Below are 24,363 nucleotides of genomic sequence, written 5' to 3'. Positions count from 1 at the left end.
TAAATATTTATCAGAAGCCCAATGCATTTCAGCCAAAAAGGACTTCTTCAGGGTCTTCGATATATGAATAATATATTCTTTAATAACTAAAATGTAGTAACTCCCCCAAAGTGGACATAGTGGATTGACTATTTAATACTTTTGGGGGGAGTCTTGATAGGACTTAAGTTTGCATTTTTGAAAATCTTATTCATTGAAAGTGATACAGGGCTAGTCCTTAGCTTTCACTAAGTAAAGGATGGTTGAAGAATGAGTGAAGAGAACCACGTTGCTATGTGAAATTGGCTTGAGAAGATTCTAAGAAAATGTGTGCTTCCAAAAAGCAAAGTACTATTTCACAGTCTTTACTGCATATACCTTTGCTAAAATCATTTTGGCAATGACATCTCTGGCATGGACATCAATGGTACAGATTGTCATAATCTTCATTCGGTCTCCTGGGGTTAAGTTCCCAATGAGTAGTGTAATTAATGTGTTTAGCTGGTTAATCTGGGGAAAGAAAAATAAACATATTTAAGCGGTTTCCAATCTTTAACAACCATGAGACCTAGAGGCTTGCTGCACCTACTCGTCTAAAAAAACCCCCACACAAAACTGGAAGTTGCATTCAGAGGCGGAGCTAGCTGCTCTGACACCTGGGGGCGGGGCAGTGATGTCATCCCCCTCAGGGATGACACCTGGGGCAAGGCAGGCCACACCCACCGCACCCCCTTCCTCCTCCAGTGGTTGCATTCAGTGACAGAGCTTGAGATGACATCTGTGTGATATGTTGTAGACACAAAAAACTGCCTACTATTCTGCTGAAGAATTTGCCACTGCAAATCTGAACACAGTCTGACAAAATCAGAGGGGGCTGCTGATATGTACCTGCTTCTTATTGTAATCTTTAATAGCGTTTTCATAGCCTTCCTCCAGTCGTGAAAAGGCAATGCCAACCTCCGTTGTCCACCAGATCTGGGTACATGTTAAAGCAATCTGCAACAACAGCCAAAGAGTCCTATGAGATGGTGAAGCCAGGTGAAATGCCAGAACTGTCCTTAATTCAGGCTCTGCCCCTTGACCCCCAAATGTGCAGCTCTGGTGGGATGAGTGACTAGAAAAGAACTGGTCATACGGTGCCTTCCAGCTGACCCCTGGGCATCCTTGACCACTGGTCATGCTGGCAGAAGCCTGATAGGAATTGTAGTCCACAACATCTCAGGGGTACTACACTGTCTACTAGACTTTATAAAGGCCTAATCCTACAAGCATGCTGAACGGCTCCACTTTGATCCTCTGGTTATATTTACTCCTTATTAAAATGAACATCTGTTTCTGTTCCTCTTTTCTTTGCCCTTCACAGGTTAAACATATAAAACATTGCATTTTGACTCTAGCCTTTTTGCTTACCTGTGCCGGGTAATCAAATAGCCATTGCTCTCTTGGCTTTTCCTCATAAGTCACCACAGCTTCAGAAATCTCTTTGCGCAACGTGCTCTGCATTCTCTCCAGCACTCGGTTTAGCCAAACCTCCACCTAGGGAGCAAAACTCTCATGGTTATTTATTTTCCTTTACTTATTTCATTTATATCCCACCTTTTTTCCTCTCCAAGGAGTTCAAGGTGATGAACATGGTTCTCCCCCTCACGGCAACCTTGTGAGGTTAGGTTTAGGCTGAGAGGCAGTGACTGGCCCAAAGTCACCCAGAGAGCTTCACGGCTGAGTTGGGATTTGAACCCGTGTCTCCCAGGTCCCAGTAAAAAACTCTAACCACCAGACCACACTGGTTCTCTGTTTACATGACCAATAGTGAATTTAAAATAATATCCACCAACCTGTCCAGAACAGTCACACTCCTTGTCAAAATCAACATACTCGTCTTCTTTGCTGTACATTCCCAAGCCAACCTTCAGAGGCTGCTCTTTTGCATCCAATTTGAATTTCAGCTTGGCCATACTATCAAATAGCTTGGACAAGTGACGGGATACCTTCAAGAAGATGATTGCGGTATTGTTAGGATACAAAGTTTAGAAATATAGAAATAGAAGCGGTGGGAGAAGAGGACTAATGAAGATATATGAGCAATGTTTCTAAAAAGAAAGCCGTTTTAGAAAGCCTAAAGGAAATGGGCACTGAACAATCTAAAATATCTGTGCTACATAGGATCTCCTATACTCCAGCCAGGCCACTATTGTGACTGCCAATAGCTCCCCAAGGCCTTTCCCAGCCCACTACCCAAAAACCTTTTTAAACTGGAGACATTGTGGCTGAACCTGGGATCTGCTGCATGCCAAAGATGTGCAAATCTCACTGGGTTTGCAGCCCCTCTCCCCAGATGCCGATCAGGTCCCACTGAATACAGGTCCAAGTTATCTGTGATTTAGCCTCGGATGAAGTCGGATTTCTAGTAAAAGCTCTGGGATTCAAGGCCCCATTTTTTTTAATTCTTAAGAAAGTCCAAGCATTCCATGAATGTATATCCTACCTCAACGGGGTCGTTGCCATTGGACAAAATATCCAGCAGGTCGGCAGAGGATACAAAGTAAAATCTGGGGAAAGCCAGTCTCTTTGTTTCCAGGTATTCAGCCAAAGCCTTTTCACAGAGTGCCAAGCTAATAAAAGGCAAGGTGGACAAGAGAGTGTGGGAGAAGCGTTGTGTTTATCATCATTAGCTGCACAGTGTGATTGCTGTACATGATGCTCAGTAATATCACTAACTAACTAGACAGTTCTATGTCTATACAAACAAACAACGAAAGCACTCTAAACTGGGAGCAAATGGTGCTTTGCACTGCTCCACTGAGATGCTTCAGATGTCATATCAAGGGAAGTTATAAAACCTGGCATTCACATTATGCTTTCTATGTTCGCTACCACAGGCCATTTTCAAAGCCTCTTTAATCCTCATCATTTGACTGACATCTGAACACTTCTAATTGAAAGGAATACATGCTCAGTCCAAGTGTTAAAGCAGCTTATTACACCTGGGTCATTATAGATGCCAGGAGATACCATGGAAAGCAGTCGAGACCCAGGCAGAAAAGGTGTCAGGGTATGAAGGGTGAGCTGCTATTGGATTCCAGATCCCAGCTTAGGTGTTTGCTACATGCAGATTTCACCTCCTTTGAAAATGGTAGTCATGGTGCCTGTTCTGTTTCTCTTCAGTTCCGAATAATGGTTGCACCATGGCAGGGCTGCCATTCAGTGCAAGCCTGAGAGATACTGTCTAAAGCACAGCAATAAATGCTATTCCCTAGCACTTCATGGTGCATAGCACACAAGTTTCATCTCTGGAAGTAAAAATCAAAATGCAAATTAAGTAACACATTACTTGGCTGCCTGAGGCAACTGCCGCACTCTGTCCAATGTTAGGGCCAGTCCTGCTGCCATTTAAAACAAACCACTGATAAACAGGCATGTGCAACTGTTTTTCTGGGCCTAAAATTAAAAGACCTCTTAATTCAAGAAACTGCAACCAGAACCCTGTCCTAAATAACTGAACTTATGCAGCCTGTGATTTGCTTCTTCTCTCAGTAAGTAAATCCAGCCAGCCAGCTGCTTACACTTGACAAAATCAAGCAGGAAAATAATGCCTTCCTTACCTTTTTTGCAAGGACTCTAGTTTGTCATAGAGACCTGGTTTATTTGTTGCTTCAACCACATTCGGGGTTTTTACTGCATTAGCCATTAATTCCTGCAAGAAAAGAGGATGGACTTGTCAGCTGCTCCAGTTTTTGTCGTTTTTGCATGTGAAAATTAGGGCAGGTAAAGGGCCATGCCCACCTTAAAATCCTTGTCAATGGTATCAAAGCGCTTGGAGTCCTCTGGGAGCTGATTGCGAATGTCCTCTGAGCCAATGAAAATGCTTTCTAGGTGGCTCCAGGTTCTCTGGACTTCAAACCAGATGCTTATCACAGAGTCAGCTGTAGATAATTTCTGCTGCCAGCTGGAGACCTCCTGAAGGAAATGTGCTAAATACTTTGAAGTCATCAGGGTCTGGAGTTGCACTTGATTTTCTTCAAGGGTCTCTACCAGTGCCTCATCAGACTTGAGCATCATGGTCCCAGTTCTATGGTGGGGCTCATGTTCAAATTGCATAGTTGACCAGGTACTATCAAGAGCCTTCAATACCTTCAAACAAAAGCAGCCAGGAAAGATTTTTAACCTGATAAGATTTCAAACTAAAAACTTGCAAAATGTCCATGAAATTCCAAGAATTAGTGAAGAGGCACTATGATGGTATTGTTCACTCTCCCTTTCTGAAACTACTTTAGCACTTCTTAAGGGTTAATATACTCTGAAGGAGCATGTTCCACTGCCAATTAATGGTACTGCTTCCGACCGTGGAGGCAGAACACATAATTTTGTTATTAAAAAAACCCCAACAGTCTATAATCCTGCCACATACTGCAAAATTCAGCACATTACGGGCTTTGTCAAACTATACTATAACATCTGTCAGTCAAACGGCTCTGAGGGAGGGGGGAACTCATAAAAGACTTAAACACTAAAATACACAAAATACAGCAAATCAAAAATCAGTCATAATAATATCATAGTAAAAATAGCAACAGAGCAGCCGTTGCAACCAGTTAAGACGTAGAACAAAAAAATAAGAAAAAAGAAAAAGGATTTGCCCTATGCCAAAAGATAACAGAGTAAGCACCAAGTGAGCCTTTCTAGAGAGGGAATTCCTTAAGCGGGGGCCCACCACTGAGAAATCTCTCTCCCTGGTCACCATCTGCCTCTCCTCAGATGGCAAAGGAAGGAAAACCTCCATGAATGACCTTGGCAGGTGTTGCTCCTTCAGGTACCCAGGCCTTGAGCTGCATAGGGCTTTAGAGGTGAGCACTAAAAGAACCAGAAGACAGTGTGGTTCTTTAAGCATTGGAATATGGTGGTTCCACTCTCTGATCCCAGTCAGTAGACTCATGTGGCTGGAGTGTAACAGTCACACCCATTGCTCTCCCTGCTTTTGCCTCTGGCTTCAGTTACCACTGCCATGTCAACACTGAAATGGTGCTCACAAAGAGATGTGGCTTTTTGGCTGAAAATGGTTCACCACCCAAGACATGGATGAACAAACTGATGATAAGGCATGTGCAGCCTTATCAAATTTTATGCACGTCTATTTCGAAGAGGAAATGCAGTATATAAAAGGAGGAAGTAAGAAACTTAAAACTTCCATGTGTTTCACCTGTGCACAATATTATCAGGAATAATACAGTGGTACCTCGGGTTAAGTACTTAATTCGTTCCGGAGGTCTGTTCTTAACCTGAAACTGTTCTTAACTTGAAGCACCACTTTAGCTAATGGGGCCTCTTGCTGCCGCCATGCCACCGAAGCACGATTTCTGTTCTTATCCTGAAGCAAAGTTCTTAACCTGAAGCACTACTTCTGGGTTAGCGGAGTCTATAACCTGAAGCATATGTAACCTGAAGCTTATGTAACCCAAGGTACCACTGTAATGTTAAAGTCAGAGAAGCCTATCTCAGATCTACTTCCAAATGTAGGAAATGAAGCGTTATCTTTTAGCATTTTTATAGGAGTGAGAAGCAGGAAGTATCTGAAAGCTGCATTTGATTGATGGGCATGGAATGGCTAGGGCAAGAGCAGTACCTTTTCCATTCCCGACTCTTTCACAGCCTTGTCCACAATACTGCGAACTTCATCCTCAAATTTGTGAAGATTCAGCTGAAGTAGATCTGCAAGCGTCGTCTCCTCAGACATGGTGAACCTCACCTGTTACAGAAGTAAAAGTTGGAAACGGAGCCGGATCAGCTGGCGACAGACAGATGAATGGAAAATTGTAGACACTCACTGTAGCCTGTATCAGTTACCTGTGTGGCCTCCATCAGTTCTTTCCAATGTCTGTCTCGAATAGCTGGATTCTGGAGATCAGTCACAGCTCGGAGAGAGGTCATCATATTTTTGACTGTGTTATCCAGTCCCACAAAAGCATCCCATGCTCTCATTTCCTTGTCTAAGGCTCTCACATCCTTAGCAAATTTCTTGCAATCAAGATCCATTTGCTCGACATTAATTTCCTTCCACTTGGTTGTCTTCCAGTCATTAATACTTTCATTGACCTGAATGGGTGGGGAATCATAGTTTTCCCTGTTTTCGCTAACTGAATAGAATATTTACAATGCAACTATTTGGAAACATTAACAGATCTTGCATCTCAAAGGGGAACAGAACTGTTATAGTAGGACCTTTCTAGACGTTGGGGGAAATGGATTTTATTTTTAAATCCTTTACTACCACTCACTTCTATCCACTGCAAGTATATCCCATCTCCTTTCTACAAAAGGCAGTGGGTGTTTCTGTGCTGGAGATGGAGAAGTAAACTTTACTAAATTAAAAAGCTGAAGCTCCATAAAATGTCAGATCATATGTTGTGAGGAAGGGAGTACCCTTGCCATGTTCACCATATGCTATTTAAGGGCTACATGAACAAGCTTGCATTTGAATGCAACGGCATGCGAGCTCTATAGAAGTAAATACAGAAAACACCCAGGAGTCACTGAATTACTACCTTTGTTCTTGGGGAAATTATCAGAGTGGTACTGGGAGCAGAACCTACTTGGAAATCACTTCCTGCCCTATCTGCCAACAACGTCCTTTGCTCCACAACTCCATTTCTTCCATTATCACAATGCAGTCATAGGGTTCATTACATGCTCCCAATTCCCTCAATTGGCAAGCAGTTCCAAAGGAAGCTAAACATGAGCTGCCCTGGATGAGGAAGCATGAAGACTTTGCGCCAAACTACTGGTGACATTTATTATATAGCTTGCCATTGAGTGCAAGCTTTTTCTTTTATCAATTGTCAGTGCAGGAGGCTCAATCCAAATTGGATCCCTGTTGTGAGTCCCCCCCCCCCATCAGCATTGTGGGGGGAGATTGCATTCGCTAAACGGAAACCCCCCCTCCACAAAGTAATTTGCAGTCATGGTGGCACTGATCTAGATCGGAACCACAGTGCAGCGAATGGGGTGCAAAAGATTCAATTCAGCTGTAAAAAAAATGAGAGCAGCTGGGGTATTGACCTCATTATTCTCATTTCCTCATGGTAGAATTCAACCTCTGGATGCAGAGTTCTTTCACTTGCCCTACCTGACATTTCCTAAGATTACAAGGTCAAAGTCTTACCAAGACAATCATATCCCAGAGCTCCTTGAGCAAGCGCACTTCCTTATGGCAGGCCTTCAGCTGTTTGTAATCTGGGACAGACACCTCAAACAAGCCTGCAGATTTGGATAGGGTTTCCATATCTTTCTCCATATTGGTGATCATTCTTTGTTGCTGGAAGCATTAAATGGAAAGGGGGTTAGTCAAAGTTGCAGGCAGATGAACGCAAAGAGCAAACAAGTAGGGTACAGCACTGGAAAGCGTAATGTTGCAATGTGCTTCTGGGATATGCCCTCTAACATGCCTGGAAAGTTAGATTAACCTTTTGCTCCACTGAAGTCTCCTTCACGCATGGTTGGTGGCATATGCCCTACTCGTCACTGGCAACCACATGCATATGCAGCCCCCAAGAAAGAGAAACCACTGAGTCCAAATTTCTCAGCCAGTTTTTGAAAATGCTATTTTACTATGGCACTAAAAAGCACACTATAATAGGTGGCATTTGAGGAAGGCATAGATATTGCCCATATTGACTTTCCTGACTTGCAGTAAATTACCTTATTGAGGGATTTATATGGATCTGGATCAACATGAGTGAACGGTGCCTCTTCTCGGAATTTCTCCCTGAACTCATGCTGCTTAATCTGGAGGGGGTGGGGGTTTGGAGGAGAAGAGAGAGAGCAGAATATCCTAGTTAAAGCAGGATCGCATAGCATCACATCTGGAAGGCAGGAGTTTGTTGGCTGCGGCTTAAGATTAGAATTATGATCAATCTGGATGACGCCATCTACAGAAACAGCAGCAGAGGGTTCTGCCCAAAACATTCACAATAGGACACAGGCTGTGGGCCAAGACAAGACACTAGCAAATCATGAGCTACAACCTCATCTCTTTTCAAAAAGTTCTCACTGCCCACTACATGCTGTGACATCACAGCAGCTTACAACAAAGTAGATTCAGAATTGGATGGCATCTGGTATGCCTCCTTCCAGCAACTCCTGCAGCCAAGGTGGTGCCAAACATGTGGCTTTATTTTCCTTTGGACCACATCAGTGAGGCCAAGAGAGGGGGTCTTGTCGTCTGGGCAGCCCAGGACCTCCATACATACTACCTAAGTTTCTGCCCTGGAGAGAATTAGAAATGGAGGCAGCAGCTATTGCTGCTGCTAGGGATGGGGAGGATATTCAGCCTGGTTTGCATTTTCATGTGTTACATTCCTCCATATCAATGGGAACACTTAATGAATTTGAATGCTACGAATATTTAATATTAAACACTTCTATGGGACCGTTTCTTAAATTTTCTGAAAATGCAATATTCTGAGGACATTCCTTCCGTCCCTCCTTCATGGATGTTATTACAGTGATCAATGGGAGAAGAAATTATGAAAAATGAAGTATTGGCACTTTATTGAAAGCTTAATAGATTCTGGAAGAGGCAAGTCTGTTAAATGGAAAGTCTGTTAAGCTGCATGTTAACTCACACTTGCCAAAACAATGCACAAACTGAAACACAGCTACCATTCAAAATTCACACTTCTCAAAATTCAGCTGAAGAATGTGTACAAAATGTATACAACAGGGATAAAAATGCAGGTAATTAAGAAAATAGAAAAAAGAGGCATTGTATTAAGGAAAACTGCTTGCAAAAATGTGTATGTTAAGACCCATTTTCATATGCAGTTTTGCCTATCAGGAGAAATGTGCACTGAAACACTGATGAATTTTCATGGAACGTTGCAAAAACGTGGCAAACTGAACACTGGAAAACTGAGAGAATGGATTTGTCCATTCTGGACAGCTGCCCAATTGAGACTATGGTTGGTAGGCAGCCCATCTGTCAGTGCCTTCGGCCTACAGGTCCCCCTGAATGTTTGGTCTGTGGGGAGCTCAGCATGCCAGTTGAGCAGAGAATACATTGCACTGCAAGAGAAAGGTACCTCAAACTGTTGGCATTTCCTTCGGATAATGGTAACTTCATTTGCCTGCAGAGGAGCCACATTCTGCTTGACTTGGAATGATAGCTTTTTGGTGTTATTCCATTGTTCTGGCAATTCCTAAAAGCAAACAAAGAACCACCCTCAAACCTCTCAGAGCACTGTGGGGCCGGGGGGGGGGAGGGCTTGCTTGGTAAAACAAATGCAGGAAGGGTAAGAAGGGGGGAAATCTGAATATGAGGAGGAGGAAACACACTTTGGTTTGGTAAGGGTCTGAGGAAATGTGCAGACTTCTGAACTTAATCCCCCCCCCAACTCTGTTAATAATAATGGATAAATGCTATGATGCCGCACGTCCAAAGCGAAATCAATCATATTAAAGAGATTGTAATGCACAATGGCTTCAATCGTGGACAACATTGTGATCACTTTCAGATTGTGTTTATCAGATACATTCCCATGAACTTTCCTGATGTGTTATTTCTGGCCTGGTTTCCCACTATATTTATTTAGTCTTCTACAAAGCACTGAGGTCATTGGATCACACTAAAAAATGGCAACATGAAAGATGAACAAATATGTATTGAGTGAAAACCATTTGTAACAACTCACGTGCAACTGCATATGGATTTCTTCAGGCATTTCTTCTCCATATAGTTTGAGCAACTCAATGGTTTGCTTTAGAGGCTCAAACATATTGTCAGTAGCCACCTGCCTTTCTTTGACCCTCATCAAGTGTCCCATCACTTCCACAAGCCCATCGTAGTCCCCTTCCTTCACAGGTTTGGTTAAGCCTGCATTGACTTCTTTCATGAAAGTGGAAAGATCCTGAAGGCTGCAATGGAAAAGGTTCCAGTTGGGGTTAACTTTAACAGTACAAGGAACAAAGCATTGGATTTATTTCTGATAGTTCTTTCTCATTATGGAAAGAGGATGGCATCCTGGGGGGGGGGGGGAGAGGAGAGGAATAACAACTTCTAACTACTTTGAGAAGGTACCAAATTACCATAAATAAACTTAGAGTTTCCATATGCCCTCTTTTTCCCGGACACACACCCTTTTTCAGCCTTAAAATTTCTTTCTGGGTGGGTTTTTAAAATATAGCAAAATGTCTGGGTTATGCATATACATAACATAATATATACAGTGGTACCTCGGGTTACGAACTTAATTTGTTCTGGAGGTCTGTTCTTAACCCGAAACCATTCTTAACCTGAGGCACGCTTTCGCTAATGGAGCCTCCCGCTGCCACCGCGCCACCAGCGCATGATTTCTGTTCTCTTCCTGGAGCAAAATTCTCAACCCGAGGTACTACTTCCGGGTTAGCGGAGTTTGTAACCCGAAGTGTTTGTAACCCAAGGTACCACTGTACACATATAAACCTTTCTTGTTGTTAGAGTTGAAGAGGAAATGGCTGCCTAGCCCCTTTCACATGACTAGAGCTGCCCAATAGCTGGTTGTCACACGATTCGGTCCCTGTGCTGTTCTTCTCCCCTGTTGCGTGATCCACGGAGCTTGAGGCTGGAAACCATGGAGGGATATGCCCGGGAGCCCTGGTAATTGGAAGTGGAGGGTGCCTGGGGCTTTGCCGCCCTTGCCCTGTGGCTAACCGGCTCAGTGGGTGGAGGGAAGCGAGGCTGATCCAAGCCCTCTTTTTTCGGGCTCAAGAGTGGCGGTGGCGAGTGGGGGAACTGTTCTGCTCATTCACCGGCTGGTGGGCAGCTTTTGGCTATGCCAGCCCAATCAGAGTGGCTCACTCTGCACTTTATGTGGCTTTCGTAACAGTAGCAAATACATGAAGCAAGAATGTAAAACATGCATCATTATATGTTAAAGTCTCCATACATGAATGTAACACCAATGCACTCACAGTGAATGCAATCACTGTTACAAGTGTGGAGCTACTTCAGTCTCTGGTACAAATTAAAAACAAACAAACACTGAGTTGGCTGAATATTCAAAATATTTTCTTGTTCTGATCCTCATTCTTTTTTGGAGTATATGTGTGGCTTTATAATAACAATTTAAAATAAAAATAATAAACTGCAAATGTGTCTTCTTTGCTCTTCAAAATATGGCAGCCCTAGTTTTAAGCAACACTTTCTAACCATTTCCATCTTGCCCTCTTGCAATTTTTCTGGACCTCTAGAGATCTTATGAGTATGGAGAGAGAGATATTATTGATCCCACAACTGTGAGCCAAATGCAGTGTTTTATGTAGTAAACCACGCTGTGATCCTTGGTTGAAGAGCAGTATGGAAGCAACAGCAGCTGAAATTTTACCCACGTCTAGAAAGCTAATTCCAATATGATTAATTGCCCAAGCTGGGATTCCTTTGACACCAGATTCTTCAGCTCTGGGATCTGACCTTTTCTTTCATGTTGCAAAGCAGGGCTTTTGTAATTGGGAGACCTGATAGAGGTTTATAAAAGCAGGTCTCAAGTCACTTTTCTCCCTCTCTCTTAACATATCCACTAAAACTGGATGTTACGATGGGTGATACAAGACAAAGGAAGTGCTTTTTCACACAAAAAATACTTAGGCTGCGTATAACAGGTGCTGATTCAAAGAATGCATTCATAGATTTGTAAACCGAGCACTGGCTGATTGTGGCCGATTACCGTGCATGCAGGGAGAGGGGCTGTAGGAATGGAAAGCTTGGAAACTGACAAAATTATTCCCCACCCTACCTGGTGGTCACGTGGTTGATGAGGTGCTGTTTGAACATCAGGCTCCAGCGTTTGATGGTATTCAGGAGCGCTTGCTTGAAGGGACGGCAGTCACTTTGCAGCCAACCGTTGAACACTCTGGTATTCTCAAACTTGGACACTTCTTCATAGAGCTTTTCATAAGTGTCAATCTAGAAACAGCAGGGGGCAATGAGATGCGATAGCTTGTGATGCAGAATTTCTACATGCACATCAGTAACGGGAACAGAAGGAAATCATGATGGAACCACTATGGGCTATGGCATTTGAGTGTGTGGGTTCCCTCCGTAGCCATCTGGTTGTGAGCTAGAGTGCCCTAAGAGGAAAACCTACTTTATTCGAATTTTTGAGTTCAGAGTTTGTGTCTCTCCCTGACAGGTGGATCCTAATCTGCTTTGCTCTGTGAGTGGGGACTTACAATCCCCTAGTGAAGATACTAGGAAGGGGGGGGCAGCGTACAGGGCTATGAAGGGGATAAAACCACTTACACATAGGACACATAAGAACTCCTTTAAGCTTCTCCCAAGTTATTTGTGCTGGGTGTGAGTCGATTGTTAAAAAGTGTAATAAGAACGTAGAAGATAAATTTTATGTGCATTCCTGACAATGCCAGTTTTGCCAACTGGTGATGTATAAAACAGCGATTTTACTCATCTTTAGTGTGAAAATGCCCAAAGATTTGTGCATTGCTGAGGAAAGATGGGGACTAGGAGGAGAAAAGAGGAAACAGGAAAGCAATAGGGATGTTCCAACGTTACTCACTTGCATGAGGGATGATGTAGGGTTATAAAGATGGAGTTTGTGCCATTGAGAACACAACACAACACACACATAAATTTGGATGAAACGTATAGACATACTCCAACCCTCACCTGTAGCTGAAACTGGTCAAGGGTGGGCGCGACATGAGGCAAGTACTCCTCTGCGTGAGACTCCAGCTCTTCAGTGGTTAGAGCGTGGCCAAAAGTGAGGAAGCGCTGCATGAATTCATGCGGATCATCCATCCAAAGGTACGAATATTTCTCAAATGAATCTTCGTATTCTTCACCTTGTTTCATGGCATTGACCACAATGTTCCCAATCTCCTCTCGTATCTCCATCAACTCTCCCATGTCTTCTAGGTCAACCTGAAAGCATCAGGGAATCATTAATGGAGTCACAAAAACAAAAGAACAAGCCGAGTATATGGGCTTCCCACTGGCATCTTGGCTGGAACATAAGATGCTGGACTAGGTAGATCTTTAGATCTTACATTCACCAGATTCCAAATGAACAAAGTATCCATGCCAAGAGATAACTTAACAACATTCACATATTCACACAAACATTGACTGACCAATGTTCCCTGTAGCATTTACAGGTGACCTGGAACTCTGAATAGTCAAATTCACACTCTGCAACCCAGCTGTACCTTCTAGGACTAAATTTTCTGGCTTGCCTAGAGTCCTCGGATTCTGAAGTTTTCTTTTAATTTTATTTTTCTTTTTAAGTTATTGTGCCTACAACCTAAATGGAAATATGTGGGTGACAACTGCAACCCTCCTGTCCTAAGGGTATGCAATCAGATTGCTTTATTGTTTTCCTTAGCAAGCATATGGAGAAAATATTTAACTATAGTCAAATGTGGAAACAGAGAGGGACCAAAGCATGCCTACCAATATGGCCGTTGCTTGCTTTCTGTCCACTGAAAATTGGTAATTATTTCACAGTAATTATCTGCTTCTTCTGGAACAAAATGCATTTATTTATTTGTTTGTTCTTTTATTTATATATCTCTTATTTGCCTAAATGGCTTCTACAGAATGGAAAGAACATTGAAACATAGCTGCTTGGAAGTCAGATGCAAGCATGGCAAGAGTTTGGGGCAGCTAAGAATTCTGGGCGTGTAGACAGACACATATGTTCCTGTGTTTCATTTTCATTACAAGACACGTTCACAGGAATTCTCTTGTGAACAAAAATATTTAAACTGAGCATTACATGGGACCTGAAAGCAATGCTTACGAGTTCCTTATGAAGTATATGCTAGCCACTCATCCTATATACCATTACAAACCTTGGCCTGGTTTGAATGTCTCTTTAAACTGGGTGTTGTCAACCTAGCACCCACAGAAGCCTCACTGCGCGGAGGCCCCAGACCAACCTTATAGCTGGACTTCCCTTTTGCCAGTCGCGGTATCAGCTTAGCTGTATCATAGATATCGTTCATCAGGTTTTCCACCAGTTCGAAAAAACCTTCTTCTGCTCCCACTTCCAGAGATGGACGATACCTCAATTCATCTTTATACAGCTCCATGCGCACTTCAAACAAAGGGGCTACAGAAGCCTGAAATGTACCGGTGCGTTCTTTATTGGTCAGTCTTCACTCTTGCGTTCAAAGTATTGTTTACTACTGCTCTGTCAGTTCCCCACAACCACTAGCCCTTTTTGTATACAATTACCATTCCCCACGGGTTTCCGGCTGACGGGATTTCCGGCTGACGTAGCAATTTATGGCGCTAGTTCTCCACTGCCCTCCGAGGTTCAGGCAAGGGAAAGCCAGGATTTATGAGGTAAAATGAGCAGAGGGCACTGCAGCCTTCTTTGGGTTCCCCCTCCCCGTCCCTTTGTTCTAACAGTTAAATAAGCCACCTGGTTGGAGATAAACAGGCTTAGCCATGCAGGACCTTGCTATGGATTTACCCAGTGGTTGCATTCAGGGCCAGGGAGGAATTTGCCTTGCAGGCTAATTGGGCCTGTCTGCAGTTTCTGCCCACCTCATAGAAATCACCACAACTTTTGGGTAGATAAGGCATTGGGTTGGATACTTAAGTCAAGGAGAGAAGGGTGGGGGGCCCTCCATCCCATGGCAATGGGTATCCCCTTGAGTCTGGAAGCAGTGTTTTCTGTCTAGATTAAGGTTACCAGATGTCCCCGTTTCCCCGGAGACAGTCCCCAGATTAACAGCTTTCTCAGCATTCACATGCACATAGCAAACAGTAAGTGTCCCCGGATTCATTGAAAAAAAATCTGGTAACCTTAGTCTAGGTGCCCAACTTGGGGGCTGAAGGGCTTTACTGCAGGTGATCAGATGGGGCCCTAGGGTGCTCAACCCTAGGGGTTGACAGTGGTCAACCCCTAATATCCATCAACAAGCAGGCAGGCTGGTTGATTTCAGAATACACACCCAATGCTTGCTTACATCTGTAATTAGTAAAAGTTGTGGACTTATTTGACACCAGCATTCACTACTAGCAAATAATATACAGGCATGCTCAGAAACCATAATGTCTCTGGATGGGAGTGGAGTTTGCCTAAAATTTATACAAACTTCCCTTCACCTTTTGTGAATTTCCTACCTTCCACCACCAAATCCTCAGTTAAAAATTAGAAATATACATATACCAGAATAAGCGGGTCTTAGTAAGAAAAACTGCTTGCATGCACACACCCTGCTTAATTGATTCCTATTGCAAAACCTTAGTTCTTTTGCTCACAAAGCTTGAATTTACTTAGTTCTGAAATTAAGCAACCAGAAGGTGGTGGCAAAGCTCTGGCATGTGGTACTGATATCCACTGATAAATTGGTGCTTCAGGAAATACTCTCCCACCCCGCAGAAAGCTCACCAACGTACATCAGCAGACATGTTGCTGAGCAGAAATTGCAGCGATTTGCGGATAAACTTAAAGTAGCCATCTAAAATCATGTCATCTATGAATTCCACATAATTAGACCACATTCTTGTTGTCTTGTCTGCCTTGAACAATTCTGCATTTTCCTGCAAACAGAAAAATCATTACTTGGGATACGCATTGTAACAGACAGGTGAGATTCCTTCTCCTGATGATGTATGCTTTAATGCTGATAAAAGCCTAATGTTGTCTCATAAAACATTTGGGTAACTCCCAGAATTACACCAATAATGTCAGAACTACCACCAGATGGAATGTTGATCTGGAATTCACTTGAGAGAAACCATCCTTAGGGTAGTCAAGATGTCAAATACATGATACATGATGTCAAATACATGATCATATTCACTGTTTCCTGTCATGAGTATGGACTTGCTTATACAGAATAGTATACTGAAAGAAGTTTTGGGTGCACCCGGATGCAAGTCTGTTCTTGAATTGGGGCTGTTTGTGCATGCACATTTTTTGCAGCATTGAAATTAAATTGTCTTTATCAAAATGCCAGTCTTCCTGTTGGAAACCGCCCAGAGTGGCTGGGTCAACCCAGTCAGATGAACGGGGTACAAGTAATAAATTAATATTGTATTATTATTATTTTCCAATTTAATCTGGATTGTCGCTTACCACAGGACATCTGATAAGTAAAAACATCCTGCTATACATCCAGTGTCACCAGTGTTAGCACATTTCTTTGCCCGAGTGGTTTGCTTTGTGGGCGTGCTGCTGTTTTGGTGGGTGGGCGGTCTCTTATTACTTTACCCCTACACGTTTTCTTCTCACCTGAGCTTCACCTGACCATTTTGTTTCTGGCAGCAGAGGGTGAGGGAGGAGCGACTGAGTGTTGGAGGGACCAGAAACAATAACAAAACCCACCCCCAATGCGTTATTCCACCAATATCAGTTCACCAGTGTGGACAGCAAATGGCAGAATAGCACCAAATGCCCATTGCTTAAAAAGTGAAAATATGTGAAAATTAACATGGCAATCACACACAAACACACACACGGGATTTGAATGACCATTTGTGATATAACGCCCACGTCTGGGAACAATCTCTGTAAAAAAAAATAATTACCAGATATAAGCCCTACACAGAACTGTCTGCTGTTCTAACTCCTATGAAAACTCACTCTTTCTCACCTCAACCATAGCCTGGATCTTCTGCCCGGCATCTCTGATTGCAGCATAGCGTTTGTGGATGTTTGTTTGTTTCCCATCCAGATCAAGGAGGGCTGTCTCCTTATTGTCTTTCCTTTCAAACAAAGGACTAGCTGACCATTCCTGTAAGAAGAACCAGATATATGGAACTTGTCTTTTGACTGCAGCTTGAAAAAATAAGTCACCCGGCAAAGGGCAAAACTAAAAATTTATAAAGGAGAATCTTTTCCTCTTTTTTAAGTGCCTAGTAGAATTCAGTAGTTGTCACATGCTACACACCTGCATAAGCTGCCCAATGTTCTCCACGTTTAATTTCGTTTTCTGAATTCTTGTCTCTAAATCATATAAGACATTTCGCATCTCCTGAATATAGTCCATAACATCTGGTCAGGTTATTATGGTGGAGAAAAAGACACAGTAATTAGCAGCTGACTCCCAAGGCTTCCCTTTGCCTTTTGTATCTAACCTCCTTAATAATAATAATAATAATAATTTTATTATTTATACACCACCCATCTGACTGGCTTACAGCATATATAAAACATAGAAAAACATCAAACATTGAAAACTTCCTGTTACAGGGCTGCCTTCAGATGTCTTCTAAAAGTTTTCTAATTCTTTATCTCCTTGACATCTGAAGGGAGGGCGTTCCACAGGGAGGGTGCCACTGCTGTGAAGGCCCTCTGCCCGATTCCCTGTAACTTCACTTCTCACGGTGAGGGAACCAGTGGAAGCCCCTCAGAGGAGAACCTCAGTGTCTGAGCTGAACAATGGAGGTGGAGATGCTCCTTTACGTATACTGAGCTGAGGTCTTTTAGGGCTTCAAAGGTCAGCACCAACACTTTGAATTGTGCTCAGAAACGTACTGGGAGCCTGTGAAGATCCTTTAGGACTGGTGTTATATAGTCCCAGCGGCCACTCTCAGTCACTAGTCTTGCTGCCGCATTCTGGATTAGTTGTAGTTTCTGAGTCACCTCCAAAGGTAGCCCTGCGTAGAGCAGATTGCAGTAGTCTAGGTGGGCAACAACAAAGCATGTACTACTCTGGCGAGACAGTGCGCAGGCAGGTAGGGTCTCAGCCAGCATACCAGATGGAGTTGGTAGACAGCTGCCCTGGACACATCTTTACCATCTCCAAAAATGTTGGTTGACACCAATATCCTCCCATTCCACTGATGAAGACAGTAAAATTCCGAATGGGACCTATCTGGATTACTGGTTCAAAGTAAACAGTATGGGGAGAAGTGGGATGCTGTCTGACCACATCTCTGCACTGTTTCTCTTCAGTAATATATAGCTGAAGTGGAAATGTGTGTCTGCCCCCTGCAAGTAGCAGCTACTGAAGAAACGGAGCAGGAGGTGGTGATAAGTAAACCCAATGGCACATCTTTTTCTTGAACTGCACATTGCCGGGGAAACATTTATTCCCTTCCAAAATTTGTAGGCCGCCCTTCATCCCATCAAAGCAATCCCAGGGTGGTTTTCAACTTTATATAAAATACAACAAATACATCAAAAGCACACCAGCGATTACAATGATAAATTAATTAAACTAATTATTAACAACAGCATGAGAACACTAGAAGCAATGGGAGATCTTACTAATGTGCACCAAATGTCTGTGGTTAATAAGATTTTTTTTATTGTTGGCAGAATTCCAACAAAAGTCTCTGCCATCTGTACTTCCAAGAAAAAAGGGTATTCCACTGTATTTGGGGAGGGGGTGTTGTTCTTCTCTCGCATTACCATACAGCAAGTCAGGAGAGCTCCCTGCCGCCTCAAATCACAAGGCCAAGGATGGATGGTATGGGAAAAGCTGATTCGACTAACAGCTGTGTGACAGGCCAGGAAAGACTTTAAATACTAATTCCAAAACCTTAAATTGGGCCCTGTAGCTTAGAGGCAGTCAATGCAAATCCTGAAAGCATTCTGCACTAGCTGTAACCTCTGGACCATCTTTGAGGGCAGCCCAGTATAGAGCACATTACAGTAGTCTAGCTGAGAGACTATAAGAATGTCAAGGCTGCCCTAATCCAGGAATGGCACGCTAGTCAAGAGCTGTTAACAGGCAGGCATTCCTCCCCCGAGGCAGCCTTGTACCTGATGTGACACAGTGCTAGATCCAGCAGTGCCCCCAGGCTACAAACCACTTCCTTCAAGGCGAGTAGGTAGAACAAGCCTACATCCAATTCCCAGATGCAGGAGTTGTCATCCAACAATATCTGGAGGCTCAGCGGTTCTCCAGTCCTCCTTTAAGAGGTACTAGTTGGTGCCCATTTTATGTGAAGGCAGATGGGCTTCAACTTGCAAACTCTGGTGTTGAGCACTTCAATCGTTTGATCAATGCACTCAAAAAGGAAGGGCGGTGGGCTACAGTTTGTAACAAATAAATGACAAGAGTTTTGTACCTTCATTGCTCCAGTACAAGTTGGTCTCAGCTTTTCTCAGGCCAACGTCAATTTCTTGCAGCTCCCCCTTGACCAGTGGAAGTTCTACTGTCAAAATTGTCTTCTTGATCTAAAAGCAAGCAGCTTATTGTAATGCACAGAGCTCATCATGCTGATGCTTGAGATGCATAGTGCTGTCTTAGGTAACACACTTCTCATCTCAACCCCTTCCAGGGCCAGCACCAAGCATGGTCAGGCATCTGCCAAGAGCCTGCACCTCAGCAGAGGGCCCACTGATAACAGACCCCTTGATCTCCTCTTCACCATTGCAAGTTGCTTGTTCACCAGCTTCTCCCTCTGGCCCAAAATATGGTGATGAGAGGGAAAGGCAGTAAGCAGGTGGTACCAATGATGAGGAAGAGCAGCAGCAGCAGCTGTCAGTGATAAGGAAGGCGAGGAAGTGGACTCACTGGGGGAGTAGAACCCAAGCAGGGTATCTAAGCACAGGCCCTCCAAAACCTGGAATTGGCACTGACTCCATCCTAGATACTTAGAGAGGTCTGGACCCCTGACAAGGAGTTTTTGCTGGGATCAACGGCGGGGCATTAGGATTAGACTGAGCAGGAGATTCAGCAGCTGCAGGGCTGAACTGCTGAACCTCAAAGGACACTAGTGGGTGATTTAGGCAAAGCAATAAACAAAAGAGAGAAAGTGACTTTCTGTACTGTCTTGTTCTGCCTTATTCCTTTAAGTTTTGTAGAATGTACAGTGGTTTCCCATTGTGCTCAGACACCATTACTTGGCATAGCGGTTAAGAGTGATGGATTAGAACAGGGACCATGAAGATCACTGGGTCATCTTGGTCCAGTTACTACCCTTCAGCCCAATCAACTTCACAAGGTTGACACGAGGATTAAATAGGGGTTAGGGAGAATAATGTATCCTACCATGAGCTCTTTGCAGAAAAATGCAGACTACAAACCAAAGGAAAAAATACACAGATAGATAGATAGATAGATAGATAGATAGATATACCTTGTTATACCAGCCAACTATGAGATCCAAGTTGTCCACAAACTTCCGAAATGTTTCATTCTGAGAAAAGAGACTTCCAGCACTGTCCGGAATTTCCTTCTGCTGCTGAAAGTTCAGGTACTTGACTTCACGGAGAACAGCTACCAGCTACACGATAATATAGCAGGGAGAAATGATTAAAGATTAAAGATATAGTATGTAGTTACTTATGTTATATGTATTTTTTTTTGTCTGTATGTATTTTGGTATTCTGTTATGTTTGTGGATTAGTTTTAATATTTGTTGGAAAATAATAATAAAAAGATTTATTAAAAAAGAAAAAAGAAAAAAAAAGAAATGAATGCCCTTCTATAAATGGAACCCCCCCCCCCGATCTAATGGCATGGCCTTCCCTCTCTGGATGAAGACCAGGCATTTGGAAGGAAGAGAAAGGGAAGTGTGTGGGACCACGGGAACTGAGTATGGTTCCACACCAGGCATTTACTGTGGAACTGTTACGCTTCATTCACTTACTTTTTACAGAATATCCACATGACGCCATCACTCAGTCACTACCATCCTTTCTCAAAAAACCAAACCAAACCAAACCAAACCAAACCAAACCAAACCAAACCAAACCTGGGGTTCTCCTATCTTTTCTCAGATTACAGAAAGAACGAAAGAGTGGTGCAATCTCCACAAGTGGGTATACCTTTAGTGTTCCTCTTCATGTCTTTTTAAAAGGGTGGGATTTTGGCTAGCACCATTCAAGGAAAGTAGACTTATTGGGAAAGTGGAACCTATTCACGGTTCAGCGTGCCTCCATTATAACATTTGGGGTGGGCACTATTTTATGACTTTGTTTTTTGAAATAAATGTTGAAATTATCACTAAAACAGGATTCTTCTTTTTTTTAAGGAAGTACAGAAATGTACACCCATATAGCACCACCGCAGTAATGTAGCATTATATCACTATAGCACAATATATTTTCTAACACACAGCAGCCAGAAATCACATGCTAGCATGCTCTCTTCCTATTCACACACCTCTTTGCTGAAATTCACATTAATAAGATTAGTCTCTGGATCTCTATGGATCAGTGGCTGCTCTAGGTTGAACTGGCAGTCTCTGTCAACCCGGCCGATCCAATCTGCATAAATTTTCTCACGGTAACCTTGCAGCAAACGTATCATTTCATCATACTTTGCATATATCAGCTTGGCCTCAGAACTGAACATAACCCTGCAGAAAGGAGAAAGTTCCGTTTCAGATGGGCAGCGGAATTTAATTGACACTGCAAACGAAGCTGCCTTATAGCTTTTAATATTACTTCAGGAAATAGCGTGTGGGTAATGTGAGTTATAAATGATTTGCTACTCACGGATGATCAATGGCCCGCAAGTCTTTCCTTGGGAGCTGCAATCTTTCCTGGAGTTCCAAAGCCCACTTCAGTTGCCCGGCAACAGGGGGCATGTTTTTGCTAAGGGGAGGCACACCATCACCTGCTGCAGTGGCAGCTATTTGCGCATCATATAAAATCTTTGCATTGTCCAGCTCAACATTGAACATCTCCAGAAGGGTAGCATAGTGCGGTGCTACGTCTGCCTTTATTAATGGTCGATCCAACAGGGATGCAAACATATGGATTTGCTAGAGAACAAAAATCACAAAGGAGGTCCCAGTTTTTAAAAATATGTTCTCTGAGCATTCATTTGTAAATACATTCTGAATTATGCTAAGCAAGTGGACCTGCAATAACATTTTGCAGTAAGAACTTTCCTCCTAAGAGGTGTGTTCCTGTTTAGGGTTCTAGCCAGACAGCCATACTCTCCTCCAAAATGTTTTATCCCATTCCCCTCCCTAGGTTTTCTGGTTTTCTTTTCCATCTGACACTCAACATGCCATGGGCCACTGAGTATACTCAGTCCGCCTTGTGCCTTTTTTTTTAGCAGGTGTTTAATTCTGTAAACCTTGGGGTTCCCCTCAAGACATGCTAAGAGCTTTCCAAGTTGTTCTATCCTGTTGACTCCCAGCACCCAGGTTTGCTATTAGAAGGAGTGATCCACATTGACTCACATCCCGGTTCTAGTAAAAGCAACTTTAAACCAAATTAAATAGATGACATCAGCTTCTGTTATCCCTGGTGAACTCTACCACAGCCTTTACATGTTATAGCAATTAATTTAATATCTGCAAATGGCCACAATCACTCTGTTGCATTGGTGACTGACTACCTTTGTATGCACTGCTGTCCGGCCTGGAGACTAAACTTGATATACAGTGGACGCTCGGGTTGCGAACGTGAACCGTGCGGAATGCGCATTTGCAACCCGCAGCGTTTGCAACCCGCAGCGGCGCATCTGCATATGCAAGGGTTGCGATACGGCGTTTCTGTGATTTTGCGCTTCTGCGCAACCGCCAAAACCCGGAAGTAACCCATTCCGGTACTTCCGGGTTTCAGCAGTCTGTAACCCGAAAAAACGCAACCTGAAGCGTCTGTAACCCGAGGTATGACTGTACTTGTTAATTGGGATAATGGTAAACCATTGGTAAACCATTATTATCATTTTTATAGTCATATGATTACATGATTCCTAGCGTCCATTTATCAATTTAACAGGCCATCAACTGGTGTCTAAACAAAATCAATAAATCATAATGAAAGCAGACATTATGCACAACTCATTAAACACAATTATTAAAAAGAGTAGAAAATGAGGAGAGTACTCAGAAAGTGGCAGTGAAAGCTTTTGTTGTTGTTTAAATGCATTCATGTTAGTTCACCTACACTCAGAGATCTGCACTGTTTGCCAGCTTGCTACTGGGCCAGTTTCAAGATGTTACTATTGGCATATCAGGAACAACTTACCTACAACATTGCCTTGCCTCACATGTGCCTACTTGACCACTTTGATCAGCAGAATTGGCACTACTAGAGGTGCCATATAATACCTGTTCTGGATTTGTAAGAACTCAGTTGTTTCGTGTGACAGGCAGCACCTGCCCTTTGGAACTCCCTGACTTTTGAGATCAAGCAGATCCCAATAACAGTTAGCCGTGGGACAGAAGACTGAACAGGCAAAAATGGTAACCGGCTTATCATCTTCCTTGCTATGGTGAGATGTAGTCTGTTCCTACTCAAATCATTGTCATCATTTCTAAATCTGCATCTATACATACACATGAATGTGTGCAAAATTGGCACAAAGCTGTATTCTCTCCCCCCCCCTCTCATTATAAATGGCACTCAAAGAAGTAGAAAGGAGGTGGGTTGACACTGAGAGAGACCCCACACAATCCTGCTGCTTACTACCCTAGGAGATGTTTGCTTGAAAATTTAATGCTAATCTTCAGTGGGCTCAGATCTGAAAAAAAGAAAGTATTTTCTTCATTGCATGGGATGGACCTTCCATGGCAGCTAGGGACAAAACTGGCTTCTTTACCTGCAAGAGCATAAATTACTGCTTGCTCCTGCAGCTAAAATTACTGCTTGCTCCACTGCAGATAAAGCTATCCGGGTTTAGGTTAAACACAGGAATGTATGTACCTTGACAGCAGATTCAAAACTGGAGCAGTCAACAAATCCTTGATAGAAAATGGTGGACAGCCGTCGATCCAAATCCTGAATTTTGATCTGAAAGTCTGCAAAGTCTTCATCAAATTGCTTTCAATTATAATAATAACAATCAACAACAACAAAAAATGAGTTAGAACAATCATGTGCCATATCTGCTGACTTTTAAAAGTTAATTAAACCAAAGTAGAAAATAAGCTAGGCCAACTACCTTGAAGAGAATACATTTGTTGCTATAGTAATTAGAGCACATTGGGATTTTGCCCCTTACAGTAAGCAAATAATTTATGCCATCTACATATGAATAAATTTCCCATATTGAAATTACTAACCTCATCTGCCGGATCTAAAGGATCATATTTGCACTCGACAAAGACCTTAACATATTCGAGAACCTCCTCATAAATTTGAACCACCAGCTTCCCTAAGATATTGCCTCTCACACCTCCCAATTCAATTTTCTCCAGTTTGAGAAATTCAATTGAAGTCATGTATAGTTCCTAAAAAAAAATACACAAATGAACAACAGTTACCAACCGCCTCCTTCTTTTGAATAAACTTTAAATGACTTGGTTTTGCTGCTAATCAGCTCTCTTTACATTCCTTAAACAGGAAACGCTTTTTTACAAGTGGCTTCAACACTGATTATTTTAAAAAATAACAAGGGTCACTAAAATTTACTTTGTCCAGTGTTATCACTTTTAAATATACAGTTTTCTGAAAACAAAAATATGGTATGTGATTTTAAATATCATTACACACACACACACACACACACACACACACACACACACAC

General features: G+C 42.7%; 1 protein-coding gene across 2 annotated transcripts in view; it reads right to left on the bottom strand.

Annotated features, from left to right (window-relative positions):
* The window catches only part of DNAH17 (dynein axonemal heavy chain 17), a 96,468-nt gene that overhangs the window by 60,940 nt on the left and 11,165 nt on the right, over positions 1–24,363 (bottom strand). For both annotated transcript variants that reach the window (XM_083486967.1, XM_083486968.1), the window contains 25 exons: positions 23,900–24,067; positions 23,541–23,657; positions 21,375–21,643; positions 21,040–21,235; positions 20,012–20,158; positions 18,998–19,106; positions 16,870–16,973; positions 16,573–16,713; positions 15,374–15,517; positions 13,903–14,085; positions 12,632–12,886; positions 11,742–11,911; positions 9,663–9,885; positions 9,054–9,170; positions 7,672–7,758; positions 7,136–7,288; positions 5,821–6,069; positions 5,600–5,722; positions 3,763–4,110; positions 3,582–3,673; positions 2,465–2,591; positions 1,815–1,967; positions 1,390–1,515; positions 868–975; positions 358–489 (listed from right to left, as the gene is read on the bottom strand). In XM_083486967.1, the coding sequence (XP_083343093.1) occupies positions 358–489; positions 868–975; positions 1,390–1,515; positions 1,815–1,967; positions 2,465–2,591; positions 3,582–3,673; positions 3,763–4,110; positions 5,600–5,722; positions 5,821–6,069; positions 7,136–7,288; positions 7,672–7,758; positions 9,054–9,170; positions 9,663–9,885; positions 11,742–11,911; positions 12,632–12,886; positions 13,903–14,085; positions 15,374–15,517; positions 16,573–16,713; positions 16,870–16,973; positions 18,998–19,106; positions 20,012–20,158; positions 21,040–21,235; positions 21,375–21,643; positions 23,541–23,657; positions 23,900–24,067 (4,041 nt within the window). The remainder of the gene's footprint in view (positions 1–357; positions 490–867; positions 976–1,389; positions 1,516–1,814; positions 1,968–2,464; positions 2,592–3,581; positions 3,674–3,762; positions 4,111–5,599; positions 5,723–5,820; positions 6,070–7,135; positions 7,289–7,671; positions 7,759–9,053; positions 9,171–9,662; positions 9,886–11,741; positions 11,912–12,631; positions 12,887–13,902; positions 14,086–15,373; positions 15,518–16,572; positions 16,714–16,869; positions 16,974–18,997; positions 19,107–20,011; positions 20,159–21,039; positions 21,236–21,374; positions 21,644–23,540; positions 23,658–23,899; positions 24,068–24,363) is intronic.

Source organism: Podarcis liolepis, assembly GCF_965112155.1.
Source record: "Podarcis liolepis genome assembly, chromosome: 2".
Lineage (NCBI taxonomy): Eukaryota > Metazoa > Chordata > Lepidosauria > Squamata > Lacertidae > Podarcis > Podarcis liolepis.
This window is presented reverse-complemented; position numbering and strand designations above follow the sequence as displayed.